The following is a 16,437-nucleotide window of genomic DNA, read 5'->3' as shown; positions in this document are numbered from 1 at the left end:
TCCAAATTCCAGAAAAAAAAAACTAAACAAAATAGAGTTAAACAAGCTACTAGATGCAGAGTTTAAAACACTGGTAATAAGGATGCTCAAGGAACTTAGTGAGGACCTCAGCAGCATAAAAAAAGACACAGTCAGAAATGAAGGATACACTAATTAAAATGAAGAACAATTTACAGGGGATCAACAGTAGAGTGGATGAAGCTGAGAATCAAATCAGCAATTTGGAACACAAGGAAGCAAAAAACAACCAATAGGAACAATAAGAAAAAAAAGAACCCCTCCAACTGAGGATAGATAGTTTAAGGAGCCTTTGAGATAACTTCAGGTATACCAACATTCACATCATGGGGGTGCCAGAAGGAGAAGAGAGAGAGCAAGTAACTGGAAACCTATTTGAAAAAATAATGAAAGAAAACTTCCCTAACTTGGTGAAGGATATAGACATATAAGTCTAGGGAGTGTAGAAAGTCTCAAACAAGATGAGCCCAAAGAGGCCTACCTCAAGACACATCATAATTAAAATGCCAAAGGTTAAAGACAAAGAATCTTAAAAGCAGCAACAGAAAAGCAGTTAGTTACTTACAAGGGCACTCCCCTAAGACATTCTGCTGATTTCTCAAGAGAAACTCTGCTGGCTAGAAAGGATTGGCAAGAAATATTGAAAGTTATAAAAAGCAAGAACCTACAACAAAGATTGCTGTACCCAGTACATCTTCAGGGATGTCAAACTCATTTTCACCAGGGGCCACATCAGCCTCATGGTTGCCTTCTAAGGGATAGAGTCCTAAAATTATTTCAGCCCTTTGAAGGCAACTGCAAGGCTGATGTGGCTCCCAGTGAAAGTGAGTCTGACACTCCTATTTAGATCAAAGGACAGGTAGTTTCCCAGACAAGAAAAACCTGAAAGAGTACACCACCACCAATCTAGCATCATATGAAATGTTAAAGGGTCTTCTTTAAAGAAAAGATAAAAAATATGAACAACAAAATGTCAACAAATACATATCTATCTCAATTGCATCTAAAAAACAAAAGAAACAAACCAGCTGAACAGTAACAGAATCATAGATATAGATACAAAGCTCATTTTTTTTGTTGCCAGATAGGATGGGGATTAGGAGGATGGGCATTAGGGGTGAAGGGATTGAGAAGTAAAAATTGGTAGTTACAGAATAGTCAGGGGGATGTAAATTACAGCATAGGAAACAGAGCAGCCAGAGAACACATATGTGCATGACCCATGGACATGGACAGTGGTGTGGGGAATTGTCCGAGGGAGTGGGGGTGGAGCAGAACAAAGGTGGAAAAATTGGGACAACTATGATAGCATAATCAATAAAATATAATTAAAAAATAAAAAAGAATACTCATATAACATTTAAAAGAAGAGAGAGCTTGACTTTTGAGTAATGAAGAATGGGTAAAGCCCACAAAGCAGGACACGGCCTCTGAATTAGGTCTTACAAATCATTTCCAATATAACTTTTTCTTCATGGATAAAGAGAAAGTATTTGGGAGAAATGTGGTACCAGACAAATACGTATACTATTTATAAAATATTCAACAATTTATTTTTTCCTTATGATTTAACAGAAGACAGCTCTTATCTTTTAAATATATTGATATAAAAGTTTTTCAATACACATTTAAATAGTGTGTTTATCATTTTCTTAGGCAAGAAGATACTGTTGTAGACTTACCTACTCCTGATGAAAGTACATTCCCCAAAATGACCACTTCTGCAATAGAGAAAGACATCTTGGTAATGGATACTTGTTTCATCTGTATAATTGGAAGGAAAAGAAGCGCCTGAAGATACTTTCATACTTTTGAGATTAATCTGTGTACCTCCCTGTGAAACTCTGTGGAAGTGGGAGTAAATACGGAGTTCGATAAGCTTGCCCCATTGAATTAATGGAGGGAATTATTTTTTCCGTTGTCACCTAGACCACATTCAAAGACTCCCATTTGCCTGCTCCCCTTGTTAAAGCTAGCCTCAGTCTTGTATGGCTTTTATATGTTTCTATTCTTCTATGAGAAATTATCTTAATTATATAATATATGCTTTACAAAGACTATTAACTTACTTTAGAAATAGCAATCTTTGAGTATTTCAAATACAGAATTTTAAAAGATGTAAATATCAAAGACTTTAACATTGCTAATTTGTGTTTAAACTTTTTCAAATAAGTGACATATTTTAAAAACTAATTTAAGTATGTTGAAGTTAAATGTCCATTATTAGAGAAATACTATCATGCCTTAAAACGAATATTCTATGCACATATTTAATAGCAGCTGTAAAATGACACTATGGAATATTAATAGGTCAATTGGAAATTTCCTAAACCCTGTCGTATTACATTTTTTAGATTAATGTATAGGGATCCTGATGCCACCTGTAGCTTTGAAGATCTACTTCTGATCATATATAATAAAAGGACAAAAACTAACATACCAAATTTTTACCTGTTTATAAAACATTGAACTCTAGTTCTACATGGTCTTTGTTCAGTAATATAACTTGATGGTTTACAGTAGAATTATGAGCTAAGATAAAAGGTTTAATTTTCATGCAATATTATATGTATTTTCTAAATTTAGGCAATCTCAAATAATGCTTATATGGATCACACAGAAAACTTTTATTACTTGTAAATAGTTCTCCTAAATATTTTTGCTCAGTAGTTTTGTTTTGTAAACATACTTCTGTTATTATAGCTCTAAATGCATCTGCATTTCTTTTTCTCTTTTTATATAGAGATATTACTATTATATTCACCATGGAATTGACACAGACCATATAGCCCCAATGGAAGATTCTTGGCTGGAGCATGTATTGAGTTTAGTCCCCCAACACCTGAAAGTTCTCACTGACAGCATTCTTACATTATCTGATGAGATAAGAGAAGATTATCTTCTTAGTGTAAAAAAATCCATAGGTAAACCAGTATCTCTCTCTACTTTCTAATTTGATTGTCTCATTAAAGGTAATTTTTTAAAATTGAAAGTTAATACCTATAATCGTAACTATTTATTATGCTGTTTCTTGTATTGCTGTTACATTGCTTGAGATCTTAGGCAAGTTTTATTAATAAAGTACAGCAAAATAAAAAAAGATCTATCTGTGTGGGTACATTGCCTCAACAAAAGACAGAACTGAAGAAAATTATATCAATTATTTAATTAACAATAATATTGATATCATAAAGTAGAATGTGATTAATTACAAAATTGTTACTGTGGACCAGGGGTTGGCAAACTATAGCTCACAGGCTCAATCTGCACCACTGCCTGTTTTCGTAAATAAAGTTTTATTGGAACACAGTTATACACATTTATTTGCATATTGTCTGTGGCTGCTTTTGAGCTATAAGAACAGAGTTGCGTAGTTGTGATAGATACCTTATGGCTAACGGAATTGAAAATATTTACAATCTGGACCTTTACATAAAAGGTTTGTTGACTTGTAGTATAGACCAACAGATTCTAAGGCTGACTAATCATCAGAATCATTTAAAAAGTACTGATTATTGGACCTATCTAAATTAAAATCTCTGGGGACTGGATTTTTCAGTCTAAAGATTCTCCAGCTTGTTGTGATATAGTTGTGATATGATTGAAACTGTGCTCAAACTTGGAGAAATCATAATGCTTTGGGGTGGTCTGGGAACCCTTCAGGGAGGAAGGCATTTGTTGCATTTAAGACTCTTATTGTATATCCTGGTAATATAAAAATAAAGAGCCAAATTCTTGCCCCCAAAATGTTCCTAGTGTACTAAGGGAGAAGGAAAAATCACTAAATTACAAGAAGAGTAGTAAGTGCTATGAGGAAGGAAATACAGGAATGCTTTAAGGGAGAAGAGGTGCCTGCCCTGTTAGGAAGGACTCTGGGGGCACCTGAATTGAGGCCAAAGAATGAGGAACAGTGTGCCAGGTAACAGACTTGGCCTAGGAGATGGAGTAAACAATGGCCAATTTACACGAAAGGCTCTTCCAGGGCTGGGAGCAGTTCTCATGGCCAAAGCATAGTGTGCATTGTGGGAAGACAACAGGATTTGATGGGCTTTATATGCCTTTTTAAAGCGTTGGAAGATAAAGGAGAGTCAGTGGAGGATTTTAGGCAGAGTAATAACATATTTGCATTTTAAAAAGAGCATCTTGAAAGACAGGCAGAGAAATTAGAATTAACTTTAAATTAAAGGCCACAGGAGACAGAAGCAGAAGTAGCTCACTTTACTGATTATATAACAAGATTGTTTTATGCTCTTAAGCAATTTAAAAGAGAACAAGGCAATATGTATATTTGTTTTCTGTGAAGAGAAACTTCTACTGCTCTGTTTTGTTAACCTTCCATTAAACAATAACTACTTTTTGTAGAATAGCTTTAAAGGAAAGTGTAATATTAAAAGCTATTAGTATTTTCAAATGAAAGAATAGGGATATTGTTAAGTAACAAATACTCTCAAAGACAAAGACATCATATATTTTTCATAATTATTTTTTGTATTCATAACACACAAATTATTTTTAAAAACATAATTTAAAAATTTTTAATGGAATTAGTTTTGCAATTACTTAGAAACATACTGCAATTAATATAAGGTGATTAATCAGAACTTATCTATTTTCTTTTAGTTGATTTTGTTTTAAAAGATCCCAGAGAAAAAGATGATAAAAAGGCAGATGAACTACCACTGCATCGTGCTGAGTAAGCTCTCAGGTTTCTCTAAGAACGTTAATTATGTGACCATTCCTGTGTATGCGTATATCTTTATACACCAGAATTATTTTCTCATATGTATGTTTATATTTTATGTACTTCAAATACACAACTGGTAGTTCTAACTATATAAGCCCTGATATGTTACTTTACAAATTCATGGATAGTGGGTAGATGGTCATTCAGGTCATAGGAGCTACAGAATAAATGTCTTTAAATACAAATGTTAGTGTCTGTGATTTTGTAAGTGACCTTTACACATTAACGGAGGTGAATTTCAAGGGGATTGCCATAGGTAGGATGGACTATATCCTTAAAATGTTTTAAAAATAAAGGGAAAAATGAAATGTTTTGTGTCCTCTTTAAGTAAATCTTTCAAGATGTATATATGACATACCATGTTTCTGTCTGATCATGATGATTTATTTTGGGACTCAATAGAATCAAGTATTTAGAGAAAGAGATTAATTACCTTATGTAATAAAAATTCAAATCTAATTTCACATGCATTATTATCCTGAAATTACACTAAGCCACAAAGAGCATGACTTGTGTTGTTATTACCATGAGGGATATATTATATTTTTAATTAAAATTAAACCACTATTACTCACAAAGTACATTGACTATAAAAATACTTTCTTTTGATTCTTAAAGAAGATAATGGAATATTTTCTCTTTGTTTTCAGAATGAAAATTCTTCCAAAACCTTGGAGGAAATCTTTTTTAGCTGCAAGAAGTTACATTAGGGATCACTTGAATGCAATTAACCCCACGATGTTGGCTCTGCTAGATTTGTGGCACAGTACTTTTAAGTGAGTATTTCTGGCTTTGCTGAAAATTTTATTTTTTAAGAGGTGAAAATTATTTTATTTCCTCTTAACTACATATTTGTTTTCTACTTTTCCTGCAGATTTTTAAAATATTGCAAATTCAATGTATTTAAGCGTGGTTTTAAATGAGCAATATAGAATTGAGCAATTTAAATGAGCAATATTTTTTATATAGAATAAAAAATAAACATTGACTTTATCTTTAATCTGATTCCCCCCTCCCCACACCCCAATTCCACACATACTTTAAGGTGTATTTACAGTCAAAGGGCTGGATTATTTATTATGCCTTGTTTTAAATCTCACAGAATGCTATCTGCTACAATCATTTATATGGTTTAGAAACCCGGACAACATTGCCCATGTGAATGGCAAGAGGCAGAGTTCCTGGGGGGCTGGGACCATGCTTCACCACCAGGCACTGCCCTGGCCGGATGGCGCAGAGTGAATGAGCTCTGGGGGAAGCTGTGAAGCTAAAGAGTTTGGCCCTGGGCTGAGGACAGTTGGCCTCGCATTTCAGATGCTCCAGCTTCATCCTGTTCCCTTCCTTAAACTGCCACTTCCAGGGTACGGGGGGACATCCTAGCAATATGCACCCATGGAAATATATTTCTATAAAATATGTAAAAGTAATGCATGTATATTATTTTTCTTAAAGAAGGCCTCCCAACAGGCCCCTCAAACCCTGGATAGCCCCCATTTTGTGATAGAGGAGATGGCATCCTGCTCTCCAGAGCAGTCTGTGGGCCTTTGCTCACAGCACCACATTTGTTTTCTTTCATATCCACCCTCGGATGGAACAGCCAGAACACGCTGGGCTGGGGATGTGGGTCCATCGCTTAGTGTTCATAAAGGGCTAGATTTCGCTGGTTAGAATGCGCTGTTATGCTAAGTTTTCAAAGCATTTTGTTGAAAACATTACATTACACTGTTCAATTGTCCAGAAGAACACATTACCAAAGGTGCTCCAGTAATGGTTGTGCCTACTCTGTGCCTAATGTATTATCCCTGCCAGGTACTGAATGCATTACAATCTAACAAATGGATTTGAGCTGTGAAAGGAGTATAAATCAATAGATGTGAAATGTGTTTTGCTTACTAACCAGGATTTTACACTGGTCTTTAAGTAAAAATTAAATGTGATGTTCTTCATAGTGTTTACTATCTTTCAGATAACGTAGAAATCAATCACATGGAAGTAGGCAAGGAATCTATAATTAAATTGAGGTGAATAACACAATGATACTAATAGGTAATAAATGAGTAAACCACATATATTACAAAGATCCACAGCATTGTTGTCAGAAAAGAGGCTGTTTTGGAAGCTGTAGACTGGAGTAAACACTAAGTTTTCTAAAAAAATCAAAACCAGACAGGTTTTGATTTAGTCCCAGTCATTTTTTAAAAAGTTTTTGATATACGGGGTGTTAATTGGGGGTGAGAAATCCCCCAACATGGTTTCCTAATAGGCAGGGCTGCTTTCTTTACAGAGGGAGCGCAATTTTTGTTTCAGGAGCAGTGGCTCCTGGAAACGTTGAGTCCTCTCTCCTTTCCTGTTTTAATGGTTCCAGTTGAAAAGCAAAAAATCAGTTTAAACTGTTCATCGGATCCCAATTATTACAATCTTCTTCTATTTCATAGTGTAGTTTCATAATATTACATACTGTGTTGCTGTTGAATTTAGTTATATTCATTTTTTAAAATTATGTTTATTGGGGGTAACATTGGTTAATAAGATTATATTGTTTTCAAGTGCACAATTCTGTGAAATATCATCTGTATAGTGTATTGCATGTTATCACCCAAAGTAGGTCTTCCATCAGCGTATATTTGACCCCCTTTACTAGCCCTCCCACACCTCTTCCCTGTGGTAACCCCCATACTGTTGTCTGTGTTTATGACTTTTTGTTTATCTGTTTTTTGTTTGTTCACTTCTTTTCAGTTTTAAATCCCACATATGAGTGAAATCATATGGTTCTTGCCTTTCCTTTCTGACTTATTTCCTTATGTAATAAGGAAATAGCTTAGCATGATATTTTCAAGATCCATCCATCTTGTTGCAAATGGCCGTATTTCATCTTTTCTTATGGCTGAGTAATATTCTATTCACAGCTTCTTTATCCATCATGTGTCCATGTCTTGGCTACTGTGAATAATGCTGCAATGAATATAGGGGTGTATACACATTAATGAATAAATGTCAGCTTTTTCTGGCAGATGCTCAAAAGAGGGATTGCTTGGTCATGTGGTAACTCTATTCTTAATTTTTTTGAGGAACCTCCATACTGTTTCTATAGTAACTGTACCAGTTTACATCCCTAAAAGCAGTGAATGAGGGTTCCTTTTTCTCCACAACCTCTCCCATACTTGTTATTACTTGTGTTATTGATGATACTCATTCTAACAGGTGTGAGGTGGTATCTCATTGTAGTTTTGATTTGTATTTCCCTAGTAGCTAGTGAAGTGATCATCTTTTCATATATATGTATTGTTGGCCATTTCTATGTCTTCTAAGAAGAAGTGTCTGTTCAGGTCCTCTGCCCATTTTTTTAATTGGATTGTTTCTTTGTTTGTTGTAGAGTTATATGATTTCTTTATATATTTTAGATGTTAACCCCTTGTCAGAGCTGTTGTTTGCAATTACTGTCTCTCATTTGTTTGGTTGCTTTTTTGTTTTGTTGGTGGTATTTTTTGCTGTGTTTATTAGTTTGATACGGTCCCATTCATATTTTTGCCTTTACTTTCCTTGCCTTTGGGATCAAATTCATAAAAACCCTCTGTAACCAAGGTCTATAAGTTTAGTACTTATATATTTTTCTATGTTATTTATTATTTTAGGTCTTAGATCCATTTTGAGTTAATTTTTGTATATGGGTTCAAATAGAAACACAAAGACCCTGAATAGCCAAAGCAACTCTGAGAAAAAAAAGAATGAAACTGGAGGCATCACACTCCTTGATTTCAAATTATACTACAAAGTGACAATAATCAAAACTGTGTGGAATTGGCAGAAAAACAGACACACAGACCAAGGGAACAGAATTGAAAGCCCAGAAATAAACATATATGTATACGGGCAAATCATTTTCTGAAAGGGAGCCAAAAACATACGATGGAGAAAAGAAAGCTTCTTTAATAAATGGTGCTTGGAAAATTAGAAAACCACATGCAAAATTATATTAATTGTGTTTCAAAGTATAATATCATATACCTGAATATTAATTTTTATGAAGCACAAGTCTGTGATAAAACCTAGGAATATTATATTTTCTGACGAGGGATCAAATAGCAAAATACTAAGTACAAAAACACCTCATACTTAAATCACTGTTCATTTTTATCTCTTACAGAAAATTACGTTTAGTTGATGTAGAAGAATTTCACAATTGCCAGGAGGCATTAGAGATGTCAAATTTTCAGACCATTGTCATGAGACACCTGGAAACTGCCAAAGAGACTCTACTTAAAATGTAAAGTTCTGACATTTCTCGAAGTAAAACAAATTAAAAAATGTGATTGCTTGGGTACTGAATTTTAACTGCTTTTAGAAAATTCTACTTTAACAAGTTTGTAATCATCTCTGTATAAGAGTTAAATATGACATCATTAACTGCTTTGGTGTATTCAAATGTTCTACATAGCATAGATTGTACAGAAACCAAAATGATTCTGTTTAATGGTTACTTTTTCCTTAATGTCTGGCTTTTACCCCAGCTCTGAGAGTGGGGTTGGATACCATGGAGGAATGATCATCACCCAGTTACTTGAAGATATTTATTTGACATCTACTGTTAATGCATGCAAGTTGCTGACACACCTTTTTCATTTTGGTCTTAGATGAAAGATGCAGAAGAGTTTAAAAAATGATTAGGTGGGGAAAATATACTCGTATCTTTAAAGGAGTTTACAATCTCATTCGAGGTTAGACTTAACAAATGATAATTTAACATCTTATTGGACTGACTCTTCAAAATGAAATGGCCACATGTGAGGGCGAGTTTCCTTGCAAGTCCCCTCAGCCACCACAAATGAGAGCAAACATGACTGAGACATGATGTGCTCTGCTTGGGGAGGAGAAGTGGCCAGTTTACCAGAGGAAAAAGGCTGTGAGCAGTGGCCAGTTTCTCAGGGGAAAAAGGCCAACAGTGGCATTTCTCTGAGGGAAAAAAAGGCCTCGAGCCCCTTCCTCCAGGGCCTTTTATTGGGTTGTAATACACAGGAATACAGGGCAGCAAGGATCAAACAGTAGATAACATTTCAAAGAAATCTGAGGGCTTAGTCTGAGTCAGAGTCTGTCAGGAACAGAGTTTTAGGGTTTCCTGCTCAAACCCTTAACATATGAATGAAAGCACTCTTAGCAGAGCAGATTTCACAGGTTTATCAGGAAGTCTTTGTGATGCCAGATTTTCCCCCAGGACACGCTCTAGCAAGGCAAGGAGCTGCACCTCTCCCCAACAGGTATTCAGGCTTAAGGGGATTAGAGCCAGGAAGCCCTTCTTCCAGAGAACATGGGGACTCGGGCTTTGTCAAAGCTGGGGGGTGAGAGTCTATTGCTCTTTGTTGCAGCCCCCTGAGTCCTTCCATGAAGGCCTCCCAGGTGATTGAGTCTGGCTTAGGTTGTCCCCTGCTGTGAGGGGTCTTACCCATCATTGACTTCTGACCAAGCTTCCTCCCTAGAGGAAACTGAGGCAGCGTTTGCTACCAGAGACAAGCTTTGTCTCTTGCGGCTGGCACTCCAGAGGTTGCCTCTCGCCCTTGGCCACAAGGGGTCGAGATACAATTCCTACAACCGGGCAGAGCGGTCTACTACAGCCACATATGACAATTATTGATATGGCTGCCAGACAATATGTCATGAAATAATACAGAAAAACTGTCTCTATCATGTGTAATAAAGTTATTATAAATAGGACATTAAAACTAGATTTAAATGAAAGATAACAAGACATGAAATTCCAACTTAGTCTCATTCTTTCCAAAAGTTACTTAAAAATGTATGTTGATGGTTTAAGATGGAATTTTTCTTTATCTTTTTTCTTCTTCAATAGGTCAGGTTCAAATGTGGCATTACTTGAAAGGACTTTAGACTTCTATTTAATATTAGTATTAAGTTAGCATAAACAAAGAAAGAAGAGGTGCAGAATGAAAAAAATAATTAATTTCAGAGAAGAAAATGGCCTCTTAAGGACAGAATAATTATCTTATACTATAACTTCAGGGTTATACCACAGAAATACATTACCACTGTATTTTACTAAATACATTACCAATTTTACTAAATTGCGTGTCAAAATACAGGGTGGGGGGCAAACCTAAATTGGATAATTTGCCAAAAGATGTAGATTGTGGACTGCTGGTCAAGATGGTGGTGTAGGCAGACATGGCTTGCCTCTTCTTACAACCATATCAAAATTACTACTAAAATATAGAACAACTATCACTCAGAACCATCAGAAATGGAGTAGAATGGAAGTCTGACAATTAAAAAGTCAAGTTCAGTACAAATGTGACAACTACGGACTTAAAGAAACTACATCTATCCAGACTGGCAGGAGGGTCACTGATGCAGAATGGGCTAGTCCCACACTCATGTGTGGTGAGTAAAAATTTGGGAGGGATATTTTGGGAGTAGGGAGTCCCAGCCCCACACCAGCCCCCACCTAGAGTTCCAGTGCCAGGAAGATAAGTCCCCATAACTTCTGGCTGCAAAACCCAGCAGGGATTGGGTCAGTGGGAAAAACTTCTGGAGCCCCAAGCAGTTCCCCTCACAGAACCTAGACACAGACTCACTCCCTCTGAGCTCCAGTGCTGGGGTAGCAGTTTGAAAGGCACAAGTAGCACACAGGGAGAAACTGATGTGTCTGGCATCAAGATGAGCAGAGGCCATTATTCCTTTTCTAAACCCTACCCCCACAGAGCCAGTAAGCTGATGCCTTATGTAAGACTCGGTAACCTGGCTAACACTGCTTGACCCACCTTGGTGATCCCCAAAGACTCTGCCCCACCTAACTTAAGGGTCACCTGAGCTGCTTTTCTGTATGAATGGCTAGTCTTGGCTCATGCTTCACAACTTCCTAAATCTTATCGAACAAGCAACAGTTGGCTCCAGTGAGTCTCAGGCCTGGCACTAGCACCAGCCAGCTTAGATTCACAGCTTGGCTTCCCCTGGGAATCTCCGTGCCCAGTACAAGTAGCAGCCATCTCAGATTGCTTTACAGCTCAGGCAGGGTGCCCCGGGTAAAACACAGGTGAGAACTAAACTTGGCCTGCATCACCCAGGAAACCCCAGGGCCATTGCACCCAGTGGACAGCTACAGACCATGTCAGAGTACCACTTCCCCCACTGCCTGCACAGTTGATCCTTCACAGAGAGCATAGGTTGAGGGTCAATGGTCACAGCCAGCCCTGCAAGGGCAGCTGACTAGCCTGGGTAAATCCCTCACATCGATCTGCCAACAGCAACTAAGGCTCAACTACAAGAGTAGGGTTTACTCAGCCCACACAAAGGCACACCTGGAGTACCCACCTTGGGTGATAGGGGTGGCTATGCTACTGGACCCTACAGGACACCTACTACATTAGCCCACACTCAAAGATACAGAGTCAGAGCAGTCCTACCTAATACATGGAAACAAACACAGGGAGGATGCCAAAACGAAAAGACAAACATGGCTCAAATGAAAAACAGACCAAAACTCCAGAAAAAGAGCTGAATAAAAAGGAGATAAGCAGTCTATCAGATGCAGAGTTCAAAACACTAGTTATAAGTATGTTCTAGGAACTTAGTGAGGACCTCAACAGCATAAAACAGAGCCAGTCAGAAAGGAAGGATATACTAATTGAAATAACAATTCATAGGGAAACAACAGTAGAGTGGATAAAGCCAATAATCAGTTCAATGATTTAGAACAACCAATCAGTACAACGAGAAGAATCTGCACAACCAATCACTACAACAAGAAGAAAGAAGAATCGGAAAAAAATGAGCAGGAGTATAAGCAGCCTCTGGGACAACTTAAAGTGTTTGAACATTAACATCATAGGGGTTCCAGAAGGATAAAAGAAAGAGCAAGAAATTGGAAATCTATTTGAAAAAATAATGAAAAAAAAACTTTTCTAATTTGGTGATGGAAATAGACATGAAAGTCCAGGAAGCACAGACAGTCCCAAAGAAAATGGATGCAAAGAGGCCCACTCCAAGACACATCATAATTAAAATGCTGACACATCATAATTAAAATGCTGAGAATCTTAAAAGAATCAACAGAAAAGTAGTTAGTTACCTACAGGGGATTTCCCATAAGGCTGTCAGCTGATTTCTGGAAAGAAACTTTGCAGGCTAGAAGGGATTGGCAAGAAATATTCAAAGTCATGAAAAGGAGAGACCTACAGCCAAGACTGCTCTGCCCAGCAAAGCTGTCACTTAGAATTGAAGGGCAGATAAAGAGCTTCTTAGACAAGGAAAAACTCAAGGAGTTCATCATCACCAAACCATTATTATACAAAATGTTAAAGGGACTTATTTAAGACATAGAAGATCAAAACTATGAACAATAAAATGTCAAAAAGTACATTTCTATCAACAATTGAGTCTGAAAAACAAAGTAAGCAAACAAGAAAAACAGAGACAGAATCATGGATATGGAGAATGTTTTGATAATTGCCAAATGAGAGGGGGCTGGGGAAGAATGTTTGAAGAGGTGAGGGGATTAAGAAGTACAAATAGGTAATTACAGAATAGCCATGGGGATGTATAGTGCAGTATAAGAAATGGAGTAGCCAAAGAACTTATATGCGTGACCCAGGGACATGAGCAATGGTGGGGAGATTGCCTGAGGGAGGGAAGGGTGCTGAGTGGAGAGGGACAAAGAGTGAAAAATCAGGACAACTGTAATAGCATAATCAATAAAATATGATTAAAAATAAAGGACAGGAAAGAAAGATGTAATTTAATTAGCTGTATCTCTTGATGCGTCTTAATGATTCTAATGGAAGAACCCTCTACAATACTCTAGTGAGCCGGATGGGTTTATCATGGTTAAAGGCAGAACATAAGCTCAGCACAGTGGAGAAACAGTTAGCAAATGATTAGTGATGACATCTACCCCCAAAGCAGATGTCTTCTCTTAGTCCTCAGCTTCCGCTTGTACTCAGCAGAGGTGGTTTATCACCCCCGCCTTCTCCAAATCCGTTTTTATGTGTCCCTGTGCCTGTTTCTTTTCTTTGTTTCTGTCTTTTATGGGCTCTACTTATTCCTGCTGTCACTAAGAGTAGGGGCTGTCCAGCTGTTGTTTCTCTTTATATTCTTAAAAATTTCAGATTTTATCTGTCTCAGCTGTCTTCAGACCCTTATATGTTTTCTGATCTCCAGGCCCTTATTGTTAATTTTATATTGTATATCTTCAGCGGAATGCCATGTTAGCAACTGAGTCTCAACATCTCTGTAATAGCGCTCATTCTTCCAAACCTGCCGTTCTCCCTGTTCTGGACCACCCTCCAAATGATCCAGAGTTGAAAACTGACTTTTTCTCTCTCTTTTGCTCATTGTGTACATCCTCATCACCCACACCCTGCTCCCAGCCATATCCAGTATATTGCTATTCTTTTTTTTAGATTTTATTTATTTATTTTTAGAGAGGGGAGTGAGAAGGAGAAAGAGAGGGAGAGAAACATCAATGTGTGGTTGCCTCGCACACACCCCCTACTGGGGACCTGGCCAGCAACCCAGGCATGTGCCCTGCTTGGAAATCAAAGTGGCAACACTGGTTCACAGGCCTGCGATCAATCTACTGAGCTACACCAGCCAGGGCTTAAATATTCTTTTTTAAACTAAGAGATAGTTAACTTACCATAAAATTTACTGTTTTAATTATATAACTCAGTGGCTTATAATATACTCACAAGGTTGGGAAGAAAAAAGGGAAGGGTCATTAAGGAACATGTGTAAAGGACATATGGACAAAGCCAAAGGGGGGTAAGCATTGAGGGTGGGAGGTGGGGATGGGTGGGGTGGGGGGAGTGGTGGAGGGGAAATGGAGACAACTGTACTTGAACAACAATACAAAATACCACTAAAACAAATAAGTGCTGAGCATGAAACCATAAAATCATAATATATTGCACAACAAGGGTGCAAGAATCACCACTAATTTCATCTCCCTCGAAAGAAACCCTGTAATTGTCAGCAGCCACTCTACATTCACCCTTCGCAGCCCCTGACAGCCCCAAATGCATTTTCTGTCCCTGTGCAGTAGCTGCTTCTAGACATTTCATCTAAGTGGAATGATCAACTATGTAGCCATTTTTGTCTGGCTTCTTACACTAAGTATATTGTTTTCAAGATTTATTCATGTAATAGTATGTATCAATACTTAGCCCTCCTCATGCCAATTTATATTCCATTGTATGGCTTATCAGTTCATCAGTTGATGAACATTTGGGTTGTGTCTATTTTTGACTATTATGAATAATGCTGCTATGAGTATTCATTTTGTATAAATATATGTTTTTAGTTATTTTGGGTATATACTTAGCAGTGGAATTTCTGGGTTCTGTTTAAATTTTTGAGGACCTGCTACACTGTTTTCTAAAAGTTCTGTAAGATTTTACATCCGTACCAACAATGGAGGGTTCCAATGTCTCCACACGCTTGCCAATACTTACTGTCCATCTCTTTGATTATAGCCATCCTAGTGGATGTGAAGGGCTATCTCATTGTGGTTTTGAGTTGCATTTCCTTACTAGCTAATGATGTTGAACATATTTTCATGTGCTTATTTTTCATTTGTTTATTTTGCTTGGATAAGTGTCTATTCAAATCATTGTTCATTTTGTATTGGTTGATCTGTCTTTTTATTGTTGAGTTGTAAGAATTCTTTGTATGTTCTGTATACCAGGCCCTAATCAGTCATATGATTTGCAAACATTTTTCCCATTATATGGTTTATACTTTCACTTTCCCTATAGTGTCCTTTGAAGTACAGGTATATTTAATTTTCATTAATCCTAACATAACTATTTTTATGTTGCTCCTGTGTCCAGGAATATTGCTAACTTTGTTTATTAGCTTGACTATTTGTGTGTGTATACTTTATTGCTTTCTCTATATAAGACCATGTCATCTACAAATAGAAATAGTTGTACTTCATTTTCTACCTGCATATTTTTTCTTTTCCTTGACTAGTTGCTCTGTTTAGAACTTCCAGTGCAGTATTGAAAGGAAGTATCAGGAGTGGACATCCTTGTTTGTTTCTGATATTGGGGGAAGACTTGCAGATTCTCACCAATAAGTAAACTGTGTAGTTGTCCTTTATCAATGTTGAGAAACTTCTCTTTTTTCTTAATATTTTGTTGTTTTTATCATGATACAGTATAGATTTTTCTGTATCTTTCTGTATCTCACATGCTTTTTCTGCATCTATTGAGATGCTAATTGATTTCTCTTTTATTCTATTTATATGGGGTATTACATTGATTAATGTATTGAACCATCCTTGCATTCCTAAGATAAATCCTCCTTGGCCATGGAGTACAATCCTTTTTATATAGTGTTGAATTCAGTTTGCTTGCCTTTTATTGAAGATTTTTTGTGTCTGCCTTCTTAAGGGGTATTGACCTGTAGTTTTTTTTCTTGTGATTTTTTTTTTGTTTTATTTTGGTATTATGATAATACTGTTCTCATAAATGAGTTAAGAAGTGTTGCATTTTGGAAGAATTTGTGAAGGGCTGGTGTTAATTTTTCTTTATATGTTTGGTAGAACTCAGTAGTGAAGCTATCTGTCCCTGGATTCTGGCTCTTTTTTGTTTAATTTTTAAAATGTATTAACTCAATTTATAGATCTAGTCATGTTTTCTGTTTCTTCTTAAGTCATTTCGTAGTTG

General features: G+C 36.8%; 1 protein-coding gene across 1 annotated transcript in view; it reads left to right on the top strand.

Annotated features, from left to right (window-relative positions):
* DNAH7 (dynein axonemal heavy chain 7) overlaps positions 1-16,437 on the top strand; it is a 221,069-nt gene that overhangs the window by 21,859 nt on the left and 182,773 nt on the right. The window contains exons 6-10 of the mRNA XM_053665233.1: positions 1,675-1,762; positions 2,762-2,942; positions 4,639-4,711; positions 5,413-5,538; positions 8,907-9,026. Of these exons, the coding sequence (XP_053521208.1) occupies positions 1,675-1,762; positions 2,762-2,942; positions 4,639-4,711; positions 5,413-5,538; positions 8,907-9,026 (588 nt within the window). The remainder of the gene's footprint in view (positions 1-1,674; positions 1,763-2,761; positions 2,943-4,638; positions 4,712-5,412; positions 5,539-8,906; positions 9,027-16,437) is intronic.

Source organism: Artibeus jamaicensis, unplaced genomic scaffold, assembly GCF_021234435.1.
Source record: "Artibeus jamaicensis isolate MK-2021 breed Jamaican fruit bat unplaced genomic scaffold, CSHL_Jam_final contig_391, whole genome shotgun sequence".
In the NCBI taxonomy this organism is placed as follows: domain Eukaryota; kingdom Metazoa; phylum Chordata; class Mammalia; order Chiroptera; family Phyllostomidae; genus Artibeus; species Artibeus jamaicensis.
The sequence above is the reverse complement of the archived record's forward strand: the minus strand, read 5'-3'. Positions and strand labels throughout refer to the sequence as shown.